The sequence below is a fragment of the Corvus moneduloides genome, chromosome 13, assembly GCF_009650955.1.
Source record: "Corvus moneduloides isolate bCorMon1 chromosome 13, bCorMon1.pri, whole genome shotgun sequence".
Taxonomy (NCBI): domain Eukaryota; kingdom Metazoa; phylum Chordata; class Aves; order Passeriformes; family Corvidae; genus Corvus; species Corvus moneduloides.
The window spans coordinates 13,986,239-14,008,570 of NC_045488.1; the positions used below are offsets into that span (position 1 = coordinate 13,986,239).

At 40.2% G+C, this 22,332-nt stretch overlaps 1 protein-coding gene and 1 long non-coding RNA gene across 5 annotated transcripts in view; one reads left to right on the top strand and one right to left on the bottom strand.

The window, feature by feature from the left end:
- LOC116450669 overlaps nucleotides 1-22,332 on the top strand; it is a 125,541-nt gene that overhangs the window by 91,897 nt on the left and 11,312 nt on the right. The window contains exons 1-2 of one of the 2 annotated variants that reach the window (XR_004242909.1): nucleotides 9,615-9,703; nucleotides 11,272-11,443. This is a non-coding gene — a long non-coding RNA (uncharacterized LOC116450669). Of the gene's footprint in view, nucleotides 1-9,614; nucleotides 9,704-11,271; nucleotides 11,444-22,332 lie in introns of those variants that run through there. The other variant, XR_004242908.1, reaches the window with a different exon arrangement.
- The window catches only part of ALDH1A2 (aldehyde dehydrogenase 1 family member A2), a 75,637-nt gene that overhangs the window by 18,667 nt on the left and 34,638 nt on the right, over nucleotides 1-22,332 (bottom strand). For all 3 annotated transcript variants that reach the window (XM_032123372.1, XM_032123371.1, XM_032123370.1), the window contains 6 exons: nucleotides 11,643-11,747; nucleotides 11,270-11,410; nucleotides 9,547-9,676; nucleotides 4,457-4,518; nucleotides 1,628-1,756; nucleotides 1,384-1,497 (listed from right to left, as the gene is read on the bottom strand). In XM_032123372.1, coding sequence (XP_031979263.1) covers nucleotides 1,384-1,497; nucleotides 1,628-1,756; nucleotides 4,457-4,518; nucleotides 9,547-9,676; nucleotides 11,270-11,410; nucleotides 11,643-11,747 — 681 coding nt within the window. The remainder of the gene's footprint in view (nucleotides 1-1,383; nucleotides 1,498-1,627; nucleotides 1,757-4,456; nucleotides 4,519-9,546; nucleotides 9,677-11,269; nucleotides 11,411-11,642; nucleotides 11,748-22,332) is intronic.

Below are 22,332 nucleotides of genomic sequence, written 5' to 3' on the forward strand. Positions count from 1 at the left end.
TTTTCAATATTTCAGGATGCTAATCTTAATTGGATACAGGAGATGTAATGACTAGAATAATTCCATAGAATAATCTGAAATCTGATGTAGCCCTTGACTTAGAATGTAACCTGTGTATATTAGAATCTGAAGTTGTCATTAAAAAATCATGTACAGGCAGATAGTAATTGCAAAACAACTGTGTGTGCAAATTAAGCATACAACTGCAGCTACATTTTACTGGTAATTTAGGCTTGTGTGTGACTTGCAAACTCAATTACAGAATAATTCCACCAGAATGATTCATTTGAAATATTGAGCTGGTCTCTGCAATCCTTGAGCCCACCAGGGAGATACCCACATTGTATCTAGCAGGGCTGCATGGTCAGTGAATTTATCAACACAAGTTAAAAAGCAAATTGCCTCACTGTGAAGAGCAGTATCCCTGCATAAAGCAGGGATGCATAAAGCCTTCCACTGCCACGAGTGGGAGTCAAACATATCAAAGAGAGACTGGATCCCTGGGGTTTAGCTCCCTCCATACAATAGTTTGTCAGATTTTGAATTGAAAAGGGCTGGGTTTAGCACTCTCTAAATATAACCAGCCCTGAAACTCCCACAGAGATTCCTTTCTGTCTGCCTTCAGACGATGAGATAAGGCCCCTTCTCCTGTGACTTCAGTCTGGAGTACCTCTGTCATCCCCACCCCAACCCTGATAACAGCCAGCTTGGCACATATTTGAGAGCAAGATGTGATGAGAGTTTTGGGGGTTAGTCTTGCTGTAGACTGCAGCCTTCATCTTCAGAGTGAGCCTCCTGTCTAACATCTGCAGCATAGTCTCATAGCAAGACATTTTGGCATCCTGGAGACAACTGACTCCTTTCATCCTCTGGCCAGCTTCTTTCCATCATTTTGGGAACAGACACCTTGGACAATCTCCTTTTCTCCCGGCATTCTTTCCTTTTTAGGCCTCCTCCTCATCCTCAATATACTTGAATGCAGCATCAAAGTTGAAGTATATTTGCACAATTTGCTCCCTTCCTCTCCCTTTTCCCCAAGTGCAGCAGGATACACAAATTATGGATGTTAAAGCAGCACTTATGTGTGCTATGATATACACGGGATGTTCTGCCTACTTGCATGTGATTCACATCCTCATAAGCCCACAGGAAATCCCAGCAATATTTTTCCAGGCATATCTCCTGTGCTGAGGTGCCGAGCACAGCAGGGGCTGGAGGAAAGGAGCCATTTGTGCTTGGGAAGTCCTGTGGTACGTAAGTTTAGCTGGGAAGGACAGACCACTGTTATTTAGATGGAGCTCTTTTACTCAGTGACAGTAAGAAATGTAGTATAAGGACTGAAGCATTTATTCACATTTTACAGTAATGTGTTAATCCTCTTACCTCAGTGGATCCAGTGAAAGCAATTTTATCAATGCCAACATGAGAGGCTATGGCTGCACCAACAATTGGACCAAATCCTGGCAAAATATTGACAACTCCTGGTGGAAAGCCAGCCTGTCAAAATAGGAATGAATAAAGGTAAACATGACTTATGAAAACCGATAGAGCATGTTAAACCAGGCATGTGCTGGTACTTCCTTCCCTCCAAGGATAGACAGACATCACTCCCCTCAATTATTCTTACCTCCTTGATGAGGGCACCCATATAGAGAGCACTGAGTGGTGTTTGTTCTGCTGGTTTAATAACTACTGTATTGCCACAGCACAGAGCTGGAGCAATCTTCCATGCAAACATCAGCAGGGGGAAGTTCCACTGTAGGGAAAAAAAAAGTTGATAGATGGAAAAATATTGCCGTGGTGTTTTGTTTTCAAGATGTGAAGCTGATACCTCACTTATTTCTCAGGCTGATCCTCAGCATAAATCTTTCCCAGCACAAAGCACGGATTTTTTAAAATTACTGCCATTAAGAAAGCAGCAACAGTGACTTCTTAGTTCTTTCTCTCTTGTTCAAAGAAATACAACCTCCACCTGCAATCTCCATTAAGAAAATATTATGTTATCTGTCAATTTTTTAAGTCACAATTTTTTTATTTAATTTACTGTTTTGCTATTGGCACTTTTAATTCCCCCATGAAAATAGTTCTTGCTTCTGATGCATTTGGATGTTTGTTCATTTTTGGATGTAAATTTCATATCCCTGAATACATCTTAAGATATAAAATTTATACTCAAAATGATATAATCCTTAATTGAAGGAATTACAATAAAAAGTCCATAAATGTCAATGGTCAGTCAAAGCATTTCATTTTTTTGAAGACTTCCTACTGAGAAATTTATATGGAAGATGTTAAAAGAACAGTAAAAAAAAAGTTGAGAAGTTCTTTGCTGATACAAAATTTTGTATTGTTATTCATTACAATTTCATTTAACTGCAGCAGATGCTGTAGTGAATTATATTAGTTTGATGCACAAACATGCTGTGGATAAAGATAAAAGTAATGAGCCTTTTGCACAAAGGCCTGGTCCTAGCAGGTTAAGTGGATAGTCCTGCTGATTTTAGTGAAAATGTCACAGCAATAAAATAACTGTGTTTGCACAATCATTCTCACAAATGCATACAACAGTCTCTTTTAGAAGGAGAATAGAAAATATCAGTCACAGAGTCAGCCACTGGCCAGAATGTGTTGCTGCCTGATGCATATCAGCTGCCACTCTCACAGACATCTCTTTAGCCCCTGGCTAGCTTGAAAAAATACACAACTGTCTTTCCTTCACCGAACACCCAATTTTTTACTCCCTCTGTTGTTTATAAACTCCGGAGACAAAGTGATGTTTTAATTCCATCTCCAGTACATAAACCTGGGAGGGGAGCTGTAGGGCCAGCAGTGTGCTAACAGCCTGCACTTCTAATGGCACTGCAAGGAGAGCTCACAGCAGTTTTATAGGGCACTATACAGCCCTGTTTATGCTACAGCACTGCCAAAGAGCACATGTTTTGATGGAAGCTGGGATGTGAAAGAGGATGAGGAGTTCAGTGTTAGACTTGCTGTTTAATTTTATTTTTGAATAATGTATTTGCTCATGGAATGGCCAAGCACATGCAGTGGCCTGGGCTGTCTGCTGGAGCTGGTAGCATGGAGGAAATACAGAACAGATCAGCAGTGGTGTTAGGATAGATGGATATGACAGCCATCTTCAGGCTTTGGAGGACAAAAGTGAGGGAAGAACGAACATATATCGTAGATGGCTGGGTACCCTGAACAAAGTTTTACGCATCTAAACTAAATGAGTCCTGCTTTTGGCCTGTGGCCAAGTTTCTTCAGCAGATCTGTCAGTTAAGCTCAATGAAACAAGCATAAGAGATGTCCAGCAACACTGGGGTTAGGTGTTGGGGTTGTTATTTAGTAAATGCTTATCCATGTGCCTGGCTGAGAAATGGGGACAGAGCTGTGGAATCTTTCATTCATAAGGACCAAGTTAGGAGAGTGTGTAGGTGTTTGCAGGACGGCTGTAGCCACAGACTCTCTGAGTCATTGCATGTTTCTGTGGGTTTCTGCCGAGTGCCAAACACAGAAGCCACCCCTTAACAAAGACATGAAATAACAACAAATCTAAATAGGGAAAAAGGGCTTAACATTGTTAAAGTAATCTTTTCTGGCTGCTCCTCTTGTAATGGAATTGCTCCGTGTTTCTGTTTAGTGGCTTTGTGGTAACATGAACAAAATAAAAAATCGACATCAACAAAAATTTCTGAGAATGGCCTGATCAGTCCTCCAGTGTTTTGTCAAACAAAAAAGCTTCCATGCAATATTTTAATAGCTATATGTAAGCCTCCCACTGAAATTTCTGCCAAAGCTGGTTAACTGGCTCTTCTGAAAAAGTTACCCTCTCAGTGCAATTCCCATGCAATGTTCAGCAAGATTTTATTATGAGGGTGTCTGTTGGGGTGTAGGGGGGAGCACTGGATTTGATGAAATGATGTGTTTCTCTCTCACAACAAATAAAACAAACATTTCATGTCTTCTATTAGCTACACAATGTTAATTGCAATGATATGTCTCCTGGAGTTTCCTTTACTTCTCCAGCCTTGTAAAAGAAATAGCAGGAAAGAATGGAATTAAAATACATCACAATCTCCCAGGAACTGAGGAGCCTGTTAAATCACAGTAAAAACTAAATAAATAAAGAGACTACCACAGCAAAGCATCAATTTTCCATAAGTTGTGTGAACATCCATAACCACTGACAGCATATTAACACTGTGTTTTGCTTTGCTTGTTTTAATCATGTGAATTCTATGACTTGAGAATTTAACTCCTAATAACAGAGCCTAAACCCTATTAGCATGTTCAAATAAGCATTTGCAGGGAGGCTGTTAAAGATATGTCAACAATATGAGCTCAGCTTTTTTCGTAATGGAAAACACACATAGCTGAAGACCATGTTTTATGTGTCTTTAAAGAGAGCTGGTTCAAATGAAAATAAATAGAAAGCACTAGTAGAGATACTCACAGGGATGATCTGTCCACACACTCCAATGGGTTCATGTCTTGTAAATGTAAAATAATCTCCATCTGAAACAGATGAGCATGGTTACTCTCAAGTGCAGTTTGACTTGGCAGAACAAAAAAAAAAAAATTGAAATAAAGGGGAGAAAAAACCTCTAAGGATCAGCCTTTGATGGCAGTAAAAGAAATAAAGAAGTCATGGAAGTGTTTTTTTGTGAGCCAGCATGGGAAACCTAGGTTCAGGAGCAACCTAATTGTTCTTTCTGTAGAACAAAGGAATCAGACTTCCCATCAGAAAGTAACCTGCTTTGTTCCTTGGGAAAGAGCTGTACTGCACAAAAAATTGCAGTAGCATGGAAGCCTCAGCTGATTTAAGGGTGAGAGAAGTGAAGAAAAAGTCACAAAGGCAATTTCCTGAAATGCATGAGTGGAACACAGCGATATAAAGGTGTATCTACAACCCGCTGTGGGGTTATAGAGTAATATTCAGCTGACTCATCTGCCATTGAGGACACAGGCAGTGTGAAGTGATGGAATGATGTACCACAACCTGTAGATGTGGAATGAAGAGGGAAAGTTTGTGACTTGTGTCACTGAGCATCATTTACTTCTGTGGTCTGGGTGCACATGCTGAGGTTACATATGCAGGTTTCTTCCCAGTTTACAAAGAGCCAGAAAGGGACCTGGTGTGTGGGGACCAGTTAAAGGATCTGTTAAGGTACTGTCTAACCAGTAGCTTTGTTAGCGTGTTTGGCCTGTATCTGTCCAAAATAGATTTACTGCACCTTTGTACCTCAATGAATTTAGGTCAGATGGTTTTCAGTGAGGCTACAGCTGAGGGAAAGGCTGTGCTAAAGGCATGAGCTGAATGTGCCCCTTGGCCTGTAGTGCTTGGTCATCTAGAAAAACTCAAATCTCTTAACTTGGGAAAATAATTTCAGCTAAGTATGTGAGAATGATGAGAAGGTTACCTAGGCTTAATGGCAGGAGATGATTTACCAGGATAAGAAAAGGTCAGACAGCGGAAGGGAGTAAGAGGAGGAGGAGAGATTACAGGGCTTTTGCTCCCATTGTTCTGTCTGACACAGGGTATGTGCTTTCCCTCCCAGGCTGGGCTGGGAAGTGGCAGCCCCGGCCTCTCCCCCGTTCAGTCCAGAGCTGCAGCTACCCTTGTGCGATATTGGGGAAGGGCCTAACTTCACAATAGAGAGTGTGTTTTGGGAACCTGCTGCAATGTCCTCTAAGATATATCTGGTAACAATAAACAGGTTAATCCTTAAAATTTCTTGGGTTTAAGAAAAGACTTCAACTTGAATTTGATTAGAAATAACTTATTTTCAGGTCTGCTTATTTCTATCCATCTACTTTACAGGATTTGCTTAGTAGAAACCTGAGCTAGAGTAGATAATATGTCAGCTGGGGGCCAGATACAGAATAATTATGAGAAAGGTAACAATAGTTTGCAACCAAGCCAAGGGACAGAGCAGAGAAAATAAAGGAGGAAGGGAAAGAGAGAAAAAAGATTCACATCAGGAAAAGTCAGAAGAAAATAGTTTATCAGTTTGTTTGCACTGCATTGACAAAACATCGTTGCAACGTTTTGATCTCCAGATGTTTAACAACTCCCCAGTGGAGATGAGAATATTTGTGTCACAGACTGAGATGATCAGTTGGGTTTTCCAGGTTATCTTTCACAGATTATAGCAGTGGTTCACAGACCATAGGAAGATTCATCAGATCAGACAGAAGCGAAGTAGAAGTCAAAATACAGAGAAGTACATACAAGCAAAACCAAGTGCTCAAGAGAAACACAGAGGAGTCGGCTAAAAATACCAGCTTGTACTTGGTAGTACTGTGAGAGGTGTGTTCTCAGCCAGAAGGATGGTGGCAACATAACAGTAACACAGTTACATTAGCACTGTCTGACTTTAGATCATCACTGCATAATCACTGCCACATGTCTGCGTGCTTCATCACACAGTTATAGATAACCTGAACCTCTTGCCAAGGCAGACAAATGGTGGTTAATTCTGCCCAATGTAGGCAGAACGTTCTTTCCGCAGAGCGGTGCCTCCCATGCAGAGCTGCTCTCCCTGCTGTCTCCCACTAGACTCTAGACAGCTGCCCCTTTTGACACCTACTTCCAAAGTTCATCATCCACAGACTTTCTGTCAAGATGGGATTTTTGAGGTTGCTTTCTAACAATATCTTTGGGAACATATGTGACTTGAAGTTATTCAGAAGCCTTGGATGTCTCTGGACGGGCCAAAGATGGATCTAAGAGCCACCTTGTCCATAATGTAGAACAAGCTGTTACCATGGCAAAATAGCTCAACAATTAAGTGAGCTTAATTCTGTTATTCTAAACAGTGAGCATAGAAAGCTCCCTTGTGCTTAGAAATTATACAGGACATTCTTAAAATGTTTGAGAGTTTTAAGTCATGCTAATGACACTTATTCTAAGATGCTGTGGCTGATGATTGTTACTCTTATCCTTTACTAGCTGGCTGCCAGAAGAACACTGCCTGAGAGGGATCTGACGCTGATCTTACATCCAATCTAAAATTTTGTCTTAAAGGGATATTTTTAATATACTCAGCTGAAGTAAACTGTCATTCTGAGTCCTCACTGATATTAATATAGAGCAAGATCAATTTGCAGCTGCTTAGCACCTGGCCCAAAGACTTTCATTTTTTAATCAGAAAGCAAGTCCCATTTATCCAGGGATCTCACTTTGGGACAGCAATATCTTCCACAGATGTGTTTGCTCAGATTTCCATCAGGAGTCTCCATCCTGGATATTTTATTTGCATAACAACCATAATAGAGTTCTATGCCTCATATAGCAGGACACAGCAAACAAGGGGGTGAGGAGAGCTGAGTTGGTTCTTTAAAATATATAATACCATATATTGCTTTAAAGATACATCTCTGCTTGCATTCAGTTTATTAGTTTAACAGTTTCGGGTCTAGCTTCATTCTGTTTTAATTTAAATCATCAAGGCTTTACGCATGGGAGCAAGCAAAGGGCAGTCTGAAGGTTTTGTAGCTCTGGGACCAAAAGGAATGTGACTGTAAAACACACTGTTCTACTTGTCTATTAGTTGCCTATTTTTATTTTAGTTATAAAAGAAAACTTCAAAAACAACAACAACAACAACAACAAAAGATTGGGAGGTTTCAGATTTATTAGCATACTAAATAGAAAGAGAAGATTTAATAGGGGGGGTTTTTTGGTTTTGTTGTGTTGTTTGTTTACCTTTGGTGAGCTGATGGTAAGTGAACGTAAAGAGCACCATTGTTTAACACCGGCTTTGCCCTAAAATAGCCTCATGAGAATGACAAATTTATGGTGTGAAAGTAGAGGAATAAAGAGAAGTGTTACATGAAGAACTAGTTGATACCCTGAAGATATGTGAATGGACTTACGATTCTACACTACTGAAAACTGTGTTAGCACAAAGTTTGCATTGAGGAAGGCATACTGAAAATGTGCCTTCCTTTTGCCCAGCATAGCCCACCTCACTGAAAAAAAATCAGGTTTTATCCCATAAGGTACTTGAAACCAAGAATAAACAGAGAATATTTATTCTCCTTAATCTGGTAATGCCTTTTGTTGGCTGACCTAATTTCTGTGTACCTGTGGGGCTAAAGAGTGAGAAGGAGGCATTCACCGACCAGAGAGAAAGAGATTAGGGAACAGGAAATTTGCTGAACACATGAATTTATGGTGCGGTCTGCACTTTTGTATGATTAAACATGAAGTACAAGCAGCAAAACTGGGATTTATCAATCTCAGCCTAAATGACTGTGGAAAACTTTGAGTCCTTGCAGGAATGTCTACACCTGAAATATTATTATTGTCATTTCTTTGGTGAAAATAAGATCGTGAAGATAAACACCAGTCAGTGCACCCTGCAATTTTAATAAGATGAAACACCAAGAGGAGTACCACTGTAATAAGATGTTTCCCTTCTGAAAATTTTGGAGGCACATTTTCAATTTATCTGCTTGCTTCACTTGGATAGTTTCGTGCTTTGCTGTAGAGAGGTGAGTGCACTGCAGATAGTGTGCCACACAGCGAAACACCAGGGAAATAACTGGGCTATAGCAAAGGGCATTTACCCCTGAGTGTGCCCTCCTGGCCTTACTGGGTAAAGAGGAATAAACATGCATGTGCAAGGGACGTGCACCATGAAGCCAAAAAGAATCCACATAATGAATGTTCATTTTCCTTAATGTTATTCCAGAGTTTTATTTTATGCAGGTGAAAGATTTGTACATTTATCTTAATGACTGCACCTACATAAAGTCATTTTCTGCTATTTTGCCATGTTGTGTAATCCTAGCATTTGGTACATCTAGTCCAGACTGTAAATGAATATATTCGCATCAGAAAATGCAGCCTATATTTGTTAAACAGCTGGGAGGGAGGGGCAGGAGGAAGAGACTTGTTAAATAAAAATAATGGTAAGGATTTTTTTGTATCTCTTTAGTAAAAGAGTAAGAACATAATAATTTCCTAGCATGCATGAAGGTTTATCTCATATATATAATATCAAATTCATCCCACTGAATAATTTGAAGAAGCATCTATAGCAAAATATATCTCATATGTATGTAGTTCTCTACAGTAACATTAAGAGCACTCTCAAAGTATAAATTAAGTTAGATCCAGTGTCGGTCGCAAGTAAAATTATTTGCATAAGCAATGAGAAGATATATAGAAACAAGATCTATACATAATGGTACTGTTTCTTAAACAGGCACCCAACACTATTTTCACGAGTTCCAAGGTGTTTTTCAGGCTTATATGTTGTGCATTTTTATACATGTATCAGTATTTAAGTGTAGGTATTGAGCTATCTCCTTCTCAGATGGACACATGAAACCAAGCCCTCCTCACATGTGCATATGGGGCAGAACAAGAGCAGGGCCCCCAGTGCTGAATTTCAAACATCTGCTTCAGCAACACAATACACACTGTAAGAGCAACCCAGGCTTCTCCTCTGCTTTCCACGAAGCTGTAAGTTACTAAGCCTTAGTCTGGCCATGAAAGGTTTAGGTGCATAGCTGTGCTTTAATTCCCCTTACCTACAGGAATGGTCATTCCATGGATTTTGTCTGCCCAACCAGCATAATACCTCAGGGTTTTTATGACTCCCTGGAGATCTACATAGAAAGCTTGGAGGAATGGTTTGCCACTGTTCAGTGATTCCATAGTCTGCAGGACAAGAAAAAGTTAAGAGATGTAAGTATAGTAACATTTTTGAACTATCATACTTAAGTATTCACCATTTTAACAGCTCTTGAATCATGACAAAGATTTTAATGAAGACCAATCAGTTGCACCTTGGTGTAGTTTTAACCCAGAAGGTTCAGAACAATTATCTGGTCCCCTTTATTACTTCTTTTCGCAAATGTGAACAAAAAGTGTTTTCCTTAAAAAAAACCAAACTGGTTTCTCCTGGAGTATTCTGGAATCGCTGTGATTTTAAGAACATATTTGTGTGTTTGTGTGTGTCTGTCTGTCTGTCTTGTGGGTTTGTGTGTGTAGCCACATGCATGTACATGTGCCTTTGTGTACTTTGAACCTAATAGCCACTGTGTTTGGTCCAGATCTATAAATGCTGAATTGCTTTAATCAGGAGCCAAGATAAAAATGCCTGTCAAACTGGGTTCTGTTATGTTAATGATAACAGCTGAGAAGGGGCTCCTTGTAACCCTGTATTAATGATCTGAATCCATAAAGAGAAGAATGGACACATCCCTCTTTATATAATTGATGTGAATATAAAAATTTCTCTATATGGTTGCCAAGACTCCTGCTGAGGTCTGAGATATCTATACTGTACAGCCAGTTTATTTATTGCCATTAAATAAACAAACTTTCCTCTAGGGAAGCTCATAAATTAACAAGCTAATGTCTTTACTTTTTAGTTAATATTCCTATTTTTAAATTATCTTATAAGCTATCCTCTTAGGGGTTCCTAAGATCATTTAGCAAAAAAAATCCAATAAAATATCCTAAGATGTTGAGTAGCTTAACTCATTCTCAATAGCTGTCTAATAGAAATCATTAAGAATGGGCAAAGGATGCTTGCGTGTAACACACCAACCATCAAATGAGTTTCTATAGAAAAGAATGGAGGCCTAGTTCTGCACTGACTTATATCCCCAAGAGCAATTAACGTCACTGCCTGCAGTGCAACTCAGTAAAGAACTCGGCTCTAGAAATAAAAATTAAATGACAGGCAGAGTAAACTTGATTTGCTGTGCACTTCCTTCTCCCCATGGCGATTTTACAGTATCCGCCGGTGGTAAGATGATTTAAGTGTTGACAAAGCTGGAATTAAGATGTTCACAGGCTTAGTTCAAAGCACTTGACATGCGGAAAACAACATTAACAATGCCACCATTGCGATGGCTTCATCCGAGAGTGAAACGGTGCCACACTCGGAATTTGTGTCACCAGCTGAGTGTCCCTAAGCATCTCACCTGCCCTTCCCTTCCCATCTGCACAAATCATTCCAACCTGCCATTTCTTATTCTAGAAGAGTTGCAGGTGTGCATGCCAGGCACACACATGAGTGCATTCACTGCTTTTGCGTGATGTCCAATTTAAAGCTGATCTGAGCCCATTGGAAGGCTCTTGTTGATTTTTATGGGTTTTGCATCACGTCGTAAGTGGACAGACCCATTTCAGCCAGGAAGCCATTTCGCATACAATTCGTATCAACCCATTCATGAGCTAATTGGCTCTCAGAATGTAAAAACTGACAACTGATTTAACTGTTGATTTTTATGCGCCACTTACAGCAAGAATTGCCCTGTCCCTTTCGACCAAGTCTGCTAACTTATCCAAAAGATGGCCTCTTTCCGATGCATCCATTCTCCTCCAAACGGAACCAAGGGAAAAAGCCAGCCGAGCTGCCCTCACTGCTTTGTCTGTATCAACCTGTGAAAAGGAAGAAACAAATTGAAGACACAGGTAAATAACACAACCAGGTTTATGGAATGGGCTGTTATACAAACTTAGTCACGTGATGGGTTTTGAAATGATGATTAATAAAAGAACTGTCCAACAGTGCTGTTCTGGATTAGTTGCTTTGATCTATTTATACATTTCTATTACCTGTTATACATTTAATTTATACATTAAACATATAGCCATTCATAGGATACATTACCTTGTCAGCTTCTTGAATCTCACAGATCTGTTCTCCTGTTGCTGGATTATATACTGGGAATATCCTTCCACTTTCAGAATTCTGCCACTCATTATTGATGAAAATCTAGAAAAGGAAAAAAAGTCATCAGGTCTCCTGCATGAACAAACAGTAATGTATGTAACAACAAACTCCTGAAAAAAGCTGCAGATTCTAATACAAAAGAACTGAAAATTATTTTTTCATGTGAAAATCACAGTTTTCAGGAGTTCATGCTGAGGCCAGCCCGAGATGTCTTTCTGTATTCTATAGTAGTGTCATTATAGAAGCAACATAAAAGTCTAAACATCGGTTGATGTTCAGATTTGGTTCAAAAACTGTAACAAACTAAAATAAGAAATACCTGTATCAGAGAAAAAGCCTTGAAACTGCTGGAGACAAGACAAGGATTTGGAATAATCATTCAGTTCAGTAAGTAAACATTTAGTCACTGATACATCCCAGTCAAGGCTGAATAATCTCAAACATCACAGTTCTTCAATACACAGTTAATTATGGCTACAGTGATGGCTTGCAGCACAAAACTAACTTGCTTATCTGCTAGGAACAATGGAAATTGTTAAATTCTCTCAGTGCTGATATCATTTTAATTGTCAGGGGCAAAACAAATTTAAATGGTAATGGTGCTGACAAGAGCTGTCTTGAGAAAGGTAATGACAAATGAGTTTATTTAAAGTAGATTTTTACTGGTAGCTGCATACATGTCAGTTATTTTCTGCTGAATGACTTTCAAGAATAGGATGTAATTATTTATTAGCAAATATTAAAGAAGTCACTACATGAAAATGACTTGAGCGAAAAGTTTTCCAGGTACTCAGACTCTTCCTGTCTTTTAAATCTTTCTAAGAATGAAAGTTTTCAAAAATTTCAGGCACCATTTGGGTTCCTGGGAGTCCAGATATCAATGTACTTTCATTGGATTCCATGAAATACAACTTTAAATGTGTAAGAGGATGTCCTGGCGTCGTTGAAATACACAGGAATTTTACCCCTGACTTCACTGAAGGCAGGAGTTCATGCATAGAGAGAAGGAATGTTCACCACCTGGGGTTTTTTTTGCATACAGGGCTTTGTTTATAGAGACAGGGACCCTTTGAAAGCTTGAGGAGTCTCAGTTCCAGTCAGAGATACACAGGTAAGAGAAACTGGCCCATCTTTATACACATGAAGGCAAAAATACATCTGTAGAGTTTTCAGTTACCAGACATGAGCTTGCTCAACCTATTCTCCAAGCCAAATGGAAGTCCTGTAGCTGTGTTCCTCTCAGCAGGGCTTATTAGCTCAGGCTCGGTGCCACTGTAACTGCAGTGACACAGCTCCTGCTTCAGAGCTCACTCGTGCCCAGCTCCCTGCAGCTGTGTGTGGGAGGAACCTGTGCCTGCCTGGAAAATGCCCTGGTGGTAGAATAACCGTACATGGAACCCAACAATTACATGTGCTTTTGCTATTATGGATGCATTTCTGTTGTGTTTCCTCATCTTCCCTATGCCTCAAACTTCAGCCTCCTTGCTGTGTGCCCCTCCATCCATTCCAGATTCTGTCCTTTCTTTAACTCCCCCTTGCCCCTTTTGTTTAGGTTTTCAGAGGTTGCTGAACCCAGGACCTACCACACCACTACCATTGCTTTCTTTGCACGCTCTAATTTATCCTGAACCTGTTTGTGTCCTTGGACTGTGAGCTCCTCAGACCGTGCTGGTGCCTTCCTGATCAGTGATTACACTGTTTGGCAAACCCAGGTACTGGTCCCTGTTAGGACACTCTGAAGCTAACCCAAAATGAGAGAGTGCAAGAATCACCAGTATGATCTCTAGTGACTAATACCATAAGCCAAAATCCTCTGGTGTATCATTGTCACTTTCAGACTGTAAGTGAAGCAAAGAAACACTGAGGTCTGTGGCCTGTGTGGAAGAAGGAATTTATTTGGTGCTTTCCATTGAGTTTTCTCAGAGTTAACTCTGCACCCAGTGTGTGTGTGTTGAGGGTGCTGAGGAGGGAGGGGAAGGGAGAAAAACTTCCAGCTTCAGGAGCAGATGGCCAGAGAAGATGTAAGCATGTTTGTTTAAGGTGACAGGATGTACATAAACACATGGGCTTCTTGTGTGAGCTGCATTGAAAGAATAAAGCAGTTTGGTTGAGTACAAGAACCTGAGAAATCGTGGCAGCCACAATTCAATACACTTCCCTTAGAGAAGTGGTCTGATCTTTTTAAAATAGATTAAAAAATGTTAACTCCATTCTGCTGGGATTAACACCTATCATCAGGTTTGCTAGTACACAGGACATATATTTGTTCTTGAAATGCATTTCACAATGGGAATGAGAAATAGAGCCTTGGAATTACAAAAGAGTGCTGCAATTCAAGCTGACTGGAAGGAAAAGCTGTATGATTTTATTGAATGCTCCATTTATCCCACAGATTTAGAAAAAGAAAAGTAATAGTAAATATTTCAGATAGGACATGGAAAGGATCTATTTGGCATAAGTTAGAGCTGAAAGCAAGAGAAATTGCTACTGTTAATGGTTAATGTTAGTTTCTTCCTGTTCCACTTTCTATAAACAAGGTATTGCCTATACAAGCTCATTACTGTAAACTGAGCACATTTAAATTGGCAGTAAATTCAGAGTATTTACTCTAGTGCACAAATAAAGTACCTAGTCCCATGTTTTGGAACAGTTTCAAGTCTTGAAATCCAGCAGCTGGCGGCTTTACTAGCAAAGCCTTACACTTAAATAATTCACTTTTGAAAGTTTTAGGTGTTCTGTGTCAGGTAGTACCATTCAGCAGATATTCCTACCACTGAGACGCAGATTCTTTTGCAATAAATTTGCATTCACAGGGGCTTTTATAACTCTTCCAGCACTACTGACTCCAATGGCTGTTGATTAAACGTATATATCCTGTACATTTAATCTGACTTTCATTATGGCCACTTCGTAAAAATGCCATGAAATGGAGAAGTGATGACACATTGCAAGAACAAGGAATCCCTGCAAAGCCTCAAATTGGGTTTTTTTTCTCCCTTATTTATAGTGACCATGGCAAAGGCTAACTCTAAATCAGGGAGAATATTTGACAGCAAATGTTCCTATCTATGGATTATATATAACCCATCCTAAACACCAGATAAAAAAGGGGTAACCCTAGAAAAAGAAGGGCTTGCTTCCATGTAAATCATGCTACAAATTGGACAACACCCAGTGAGTTCATTGTTCAACCTCAATTGTGAAGGCTATTCACATTTACTATTCCCCTGGAATCAATGTTAATTAAGGCTGACTGGGGCTATAAATCAGCCTTTGGTTTTTACAACTTAATTCAGCATTAAGCATATATATGTAAATAAAAGGTAACTGATTAACCACTTGAGTTTTCCAGGAGTTACTGAGGTAATTTATTTTTGTTTGAGTCCTGGTGTTACCTTTGTGATATGCAGCAGGGAGAAGAAAAAGTCTATAGTGTGTCATGCATTTGCTATGTGGTATTGTGGTAGTTAAATAATCTGGCCTGTTGGGTGCTATCAATAGCATTGTGCCAAAAGGCAAAGGGAAGAAGGGAGCACTTGAAAAATCTTGGAATACACAAACATTTTGTTTGCCATTTACTCTCAGCAGAGCCAGTAAGGGCAGTCACGTCAGAGCAAGAAGATAAAAGGCAAACTTTGCTGCTGTACTGAGGTGTCCCTGTCAGTGCAGTGGTTTAGCCAAGAACAAACCCAAAGGCAAAGCACACAACGCCTGCTGTAAGTGAAGAGTCTGGCTGCAGTTGGTGTGCAGTGGGCTAAGGAGGAAACCAAGTAACTTTGTTCCCCAGTGACGCCAAAGGGGCCAGCAGAGCAGGGCAGAAGGAGAGCTGGGGGTGCTGGGGAGCTGGGAGTGCAGGTGCTGGGGTACGTGAAGTTGGGGGGGATGGGAGGGGCCGTTCCAAACAGTGCAATGTGACAGGCCTGGGGGAAGTTCCTAGTTGCCCCTGTGAACATGATGCCCCTGGGAGTGGCATCATTCTCATGAGATCTCATCACATAGCTCTCTGGCCAATTTCTTTTCCTTTCCAAAGGAAAGATGGAAAGGGCGTGGATTTTCCTAAAAAGAACAGCCCTCCTGGTACTGACAATAACCTCTTGTTCACATACACGTGATCTCATAGATCTTTTGCTAGAACTTTGCAAGATAATGGTCCCACCATGTCTTCACTAGGTGCAAATCCTGCCTGTGGTTAATTATATATATCCTCTGTTGACAGAGTTCCACAGCGCTGATCAAGAAAGCAATCTGACTCATCCTACAGGTCAAGTGACTGTTCAGAGCCTTGAAGATACCACATCATACCAACAAGTATACAAAGGAAAAGTAAACTCCAAAGTTACAATGTAAAAATTCCAAGTTACTTTGAGACTGCTGACATGTAGTTGGAAGAAAATCATACATTGCATTTTGCACAAGACCTGCATTTCACAAGCATTGCACACTGAGTTCAATAGCATTTTGGATGCTCATCAGTTTTGAAATCAAGCCAAGAGTAAACGTTTTTAGCATGACACAAAGCAAATTTAGCTTTGCAAATAAAACAACTACAATCTCTTGTTTCAGTAGCCATCTGTCCCAGCTGGCTTAGTAATAATTAGCAACTTAATGTTCATTTCAAACCATGCAGGTAATTGGAGTGATAAGTATTCAAAGAAGAAGGGATGTGTACAAAGCCAGGCTGGACATTCTAATCTTCAGTGCAGTAGTAGCAAAATCTAGACCAGGGAGAAAATGTGTTTTGTGTTTTTGTTACTATATACCACCAAGGAAGTACTAAACAACTATCTTTATGAGTGTGTGTATAAATATAATTAATTAAGATACAGCACAGAACTAATACCTCTTTTGCAGCTCTTAGTTGAAGGAATTTTGGTTTCATGGCACTACAAATTCTCTCTCCTGTTAAGCCAGGGGCTAGCCCTGGATTTGGGAAATGGAACTGATTTTTACATTCACTGGGGATTCCTGCATGCTCACTGCCTCTTTTTTTATATTGTCTTTCCTTAAAACATATAGGGAAAAAAAAGTAATTTGGGCTCTCTTAATTCATAAGAGTAATCAACACAGGTGGCAACAATGTAACTTTTCATTTCCTTTCTTGAAAATGTTCTCAAATGATGTGTGAGTGAAATGATGATCTACATTCTTAATTTGATATTGCTTAGTGATGATGTCATCAGACATTTCCTTCAGGCTCCCCAGCTGTTTCACTAAGAACTTCAGGCAGTGGACAGACAGTGGCCTAGCATTCAGCTCTTTGGAGGTGGAATTATTTTCCCATGGATTTAATAAACAAGGTTTTTGTGCTGTTGCAGCTCCAGAAATGTTTTTTGGTACAGGAAGAGGATTTTAACATCCAAATAATAATGGCTTCCCACAGGAGATTTGGTTCTGGATGAATGGAGGAAGGAATGGGAATTTCCTAACTCAATTGATTTAGTAGCTGGTTATAGTTCATTCCATCAAAGATGTTTTTTTCATATGTGGCTTTTTCCTTAGAGAGCTTTTGACACTAAATCTGCAGGGATGGGGGAGGGGGCATCAGATGCCAAAGTACTTTATAAGAGAATCACAGCTGCTTGGCCCTCAGCATCTTCTCAGAGCTGGAGGCATTATGAAATGCATAATGGCACTTCTTTTTCAAGGGGGGATGGACAACAATTTTAGAGGCATGCAAAAAATCCAGCAGCAGCATTTCCCTTGGTAAATACTGCATAACATCCCAGATACCAGGCACCTGTGCCTCAGTCTGGTCAGGAAATTTCATATCCTTTCCCATCTCAGAAACTTCATTTCCTCTCCTTGGGAAACATTGCAAGAGTCCTAATGATTAGTACGATTGTAAGGGAATGAACTAGGTGGGATTGCCAATCAGAGGTGCAGCTTGTTTATTTTCACAAGCCTTGTTTTCCTTCACTTTTATGGCTGTCTTGATACAGCAGATCTCTCACATTCTAGAGTGTGTTGTGAGGCACTCCTGGGAGTGACTAGAAGCCAACAGCTGGCTATGGAATCAGTGAAAACCTGGTTTAGAAGAAGGCACTAGGGAAAGCAAAAGCCAATGCCAGCAGTCCGATGGCTGAATGACCGGTGATAGATCAACGGTGCCATTTTATTATTTTTAAGAGGATTGTTCAGGTGACCAGCAAGAGTCACTGCTTCTTGCTGGCAGTTCACAAAAGGTGAGTAATGGGCTTCAAGGCCAACCTCCGCAAGCACTGTCAGTGCAGAATCCTGCTTCTGAGCCATGAATGGGCAGTGCCAGTGGTTGCAGTGCTTTCAGTGGATACCCCTGCACGAGCCAAGGCAGCCTGGCTGGACCAGCACCCAAGCACAGGTGGTTCTCATGTCGTTAATGACCCCAGAGCAAAATCATCCTCAGAAATTGCCCAGATTTGGGTTCTTTAGTGAGATGCCTTTCAGCTGTGGAGGAACTGTACAGGAACAACTTTGCACCAAATTTAATTCTGGCAAGCAAGCTCCTGTGGGCATAGCTGGTTTTCAGCTACAAGAGGTCCAGAGTACAACAAAAGGAAAAATCCAGCTGGTTTCAGTGGGAGCTGAATCAGGCCCCAGCTGAGGAAAAAGAATCAGTGGCAACAGCCTCCAGAGGGATGTTTGTATCAGGAAACAAAGCTGTTTCACTGGAAACTTGACAAATGCTCTAGAGTCTGTAAGATCTGAAAAGCCAAACAAACCCAGAATATGTTGATTTTTCTTTTTCCTCTTTGGCTGCTGGGTTGTCCTCCTCTCTCCTTACTCACACCCCCCACACCGTTTAAAAAAAAAAATTGGAAAGGAAAAACAGCTCTGTTTTAAAGCTCTGTGTGTTGTGGGGTGCTTGTTCTTTTTTAAAATCTCATTTGGACCTCAGAGCCTGAAGGATAATGTCATGGCTTTTGGATGTGGTGTACCATAAATGGGGCTTTCCTTCATAAACTCGAGCTTGAAATTTCACTCAAGAGCCCAAACTTGTGAGTGTACTGAGAGGGTTGGAGAATTTTAAACCTTTACAAACATACTACAACATACAGAGGATCAAAAAAGTGGGATCGGAAATAAAATGCCCAAGAAGTGAGCGGGGCTGCTCTGGTTTTGCTGTCAGTGCAGCAGTGTGGTCAGCTCTGGTACAATTATGCTTGTGCAAGCCCAGTCCTGTGCCAAGGGCAGGTGTCTGATGAGCAGACCAGGGTACCTTCTCTGGTAAATCCCAAATAGCAAGGCCTGAGTCAACTCTACCAAAATCAAAGCCAGAACTTCATACAAGTGGACTTTGGATCAGAAGCCAGGTATTTAAAAGCGGTGAATACATCAAGGTTCAGCGACATGTCAGCCTGTGTAAATGAAGTCAGGCTTCAGTGTTGCTGACATGACCTGGAGGAGGATTCTCATGATTGAGCCCTAATGGTGGCAGGAGCTCGGTCCCTTTTCAGTCCCAGAGAGGTGGGAGAAGAGGGCAAAGCAGGACCTGTCTGCAGGGGCTGCTGCCCTGTTCTGCTCACCTGGATGTTTTGTTCAGGTGCTTAAAGCCAGATAGGGCAAGTCCCCCACTGAGCCAGCTCACAGATAGAATAGGTTTAGGGAATGGTATGCTAGGAAAGGGGTGTGATGGGAGGAGAAACCAGAGGAATCCAGGGTCTCTGAGCAGCAAATGGAATCGGAGGAAGGGCTTGAAGCCTCCCATCAGTCTGCTGTGAAAGTGGAATGTAACATGATTTTTTCTCCCCTATGTCCCACATCTCTCACACCAAATGTTTGACCTGCCTGTCTTCCTGTCTTAATTAGTCTTCTGTCTTTCTGGGAGTTGGGACTGTTCTTCTGCAAATGGCAGCACATCAGACAGGGGAAACCTGTCATGTTTGTTTTCTAAGCTGTAGGGGGCACACATTTGAAAAAACTCCCAGCTTATCTAAACATTTTTGTTTGTATGATTTTGAATTAGGAAGTGTGAGTAATTAGTTAAGAAGATTAAATAAGTCTTAACAACATGCAGTAGCGTGCTTACTTTCCTCCTCCCCCCAAGTATTTCCTGCACAAAACCCTGGCTGCCAAACTGTGATGATACCCTTTCCTATTTTAGTTTCTCACTGTGCCACATGCTGATACAGCATCCGTTATTTCAATTCAGTCTCATTAAAGGGATTATTTTGCGCCTGGTTGTTCAAGAAAATTAATCTAAAGAGAAGAAACTTCAGATTATATTGTCTGTTGAACTATGCCCACCACAAACATTTTACTCCTTTTGGCTGCCTTATTAAACCTGTGGGAAGAAACTTTGCTTGCAGCACATAAAAGGCTTTCCTTAAAGTAATTTTTACTTTTTTCAGTTAATGAAGAATTTATCTGCTGTTAGTAGAACAATACAGGAGCAATAACATAGGTAATATTTCATGTATTCCTAAGAAACTAAGCTCCAAAGCTTTACTTATCCTTTCATCAGGGGGACTGTTTAATTGCTGGAGAAGAGCATTCATTCTCTAACTGCATCAGAAAACATTGCTTGTTAAACCAGGATGACTAAAAAATTAAGTATTCTTTCCATTTTCACTAATAACAAAGACAAGCCATCAGTGGATGAATTGGGTAAGGATGGCAGTGGTTTTTATGGAGTATGATCCTTGATGTCACTTATTGCACCTTAAAAAATGAAATAATGAAAGATTTTTTAAAATCCACTACATCAAGAGTGGAGAGGAGGGAGTATTTGTTTACAGAATCTATTATTGGGCTGTCACTGGGCTTTAATGAAGTTGTGGCTATTAAGAACTTGATCCTGGAAACCCTTCCACAAGCACTCATTTGAAATGGTGGGAATGAGGAGGGGTTTGTACAAACAAGACTCATATTACTCTGTGTAGTTCTGCTGTTTTTTGCATTGTTTGTGTATTGCAAGTCCTGTGTGCTCCTTATGTGTGACAGAAAACAGTGTGAGCTTTTTATCTGTACATGGGAAACATGCTCTGTCACTTGGAAGGACTTAATCTCCCTTGTAGGTAACTGCCATTTTAAATGTTCATCACCAAGAGCAAGTTCTTACTTAGAAATTAGCTGTGCTGCATAAATAAATATTCCTCCTAGGATTTCAGACATTATAGTCAACATAGAAAAATACAATGAGCAAATTTATTTTGACTTAAAAGCTCTGCCTGAGAAAATTACCTTATAACTACACATGAGAAATTGCTGGAATGTCAGCTTCATTTGCAGTGGCCCCTTATGGCCTGATCACCCTCCCTGGCACGATAAATCACTGGCAAGATCCTTACCTTAACACGTTTGATCTCAGCTCAGCAAGACTTGGTTTTGATGTGAAGAACTCCAGATCTGTTAGGTCAGAGACAAATAGCAGAGCCACTGACCTGCAAAGTGCTAAGTCTATATTAGACCCAAGTGAGCAGCCTTAAGCTCCTGAAAAGTTTGCCTTCGCTTCTACTTTGCATCCTGAAGCTTTTCAAATATTACTGTTAGCATGGTTTGTTAATGATTCCAGAGACATTTCCTTTTGTGCCATTCTGCATGTACAGAATCCACAAAAAGCATGAGGTGTGAGAAGCTTTGTCTTGGACAAACTGTTAGAATTATCTGCACTTTAAAGAGACATGAAATAAAACTTATTATTTATCAGTTTCTTTACTTAATTTACACAAATGGCTTGCACTGGCCTTTTTCTTACTAGACCATGGCTAATGATTTCATAAATAATGATATTCACCAGTATACCCATTAAGATGATGCAAAGTGCCTGTCTGTCTCTACATACAGAAATTCAAACTACTCCTAAAAAAGAAAAAACTCAGCTTGCGACATTTACATTCAAAATCTGAACTTTCACAAAGAACAGTTTTGTGGCCACTCAGTTTTGCAGCCTTGGCTTGAAAGTATTCCTTATTGTCCTGGTTAAACAGTCACTTATCTCTACGATAGTAAGCAGGAGTGTTAGTCTACCAGAAAATTGGATGTTCTTAATGGGCTTTGGGGGAGAATAGCTTTGCATCATCAGCATTAAGTTAAATCACATTAAGTACCCACTTACAACATAGGGATTACCACTTATGACATCTTTGGTGAAAGCCTTTAAAACAAATTGTTGTGTTTGTTAGAAGAAGCTGTGAGATAACAATTCCCAGAAGTCTGATTTATAAATTCTTTTTTGCTCTTCAAGAAGATGCAGAGGAACCCAACATCTCTCATTCAATGCTGCAATGAAATCTCTCAAGCTGGAAATTATTTTCAATAAAAAGTCATGGAAAAATACTGATTTATTTAGTTTAGAATATTCTTCTGGAGAGAAGAAACTGTTAGACTCCCTTTTCTCTGAGTTCAGCTCTGATTTATCCTCCAGTTCTTTCTGTTGATTAAGTCATTGCCTTTACATATACAAAACTGGAATAGGCCATTCTGCTTTTTATTATTCATAAGGTTGATAGGGGAGAACTGGGTTTAAACTGTCAAAGTATCCTGCTGTGCTTGCATACCTGACAGATTTACACCTCAAAGTACACTGTGATGTTAAGGCTAAAATTGGATGTGGAGTGTTCTTGCAAGAGCTGATTACAGTCTCAGTCAAATAGAACACTTGAGGATATACCAAAATTATGCCAATGATTGATAGAATTTAACATTTTTA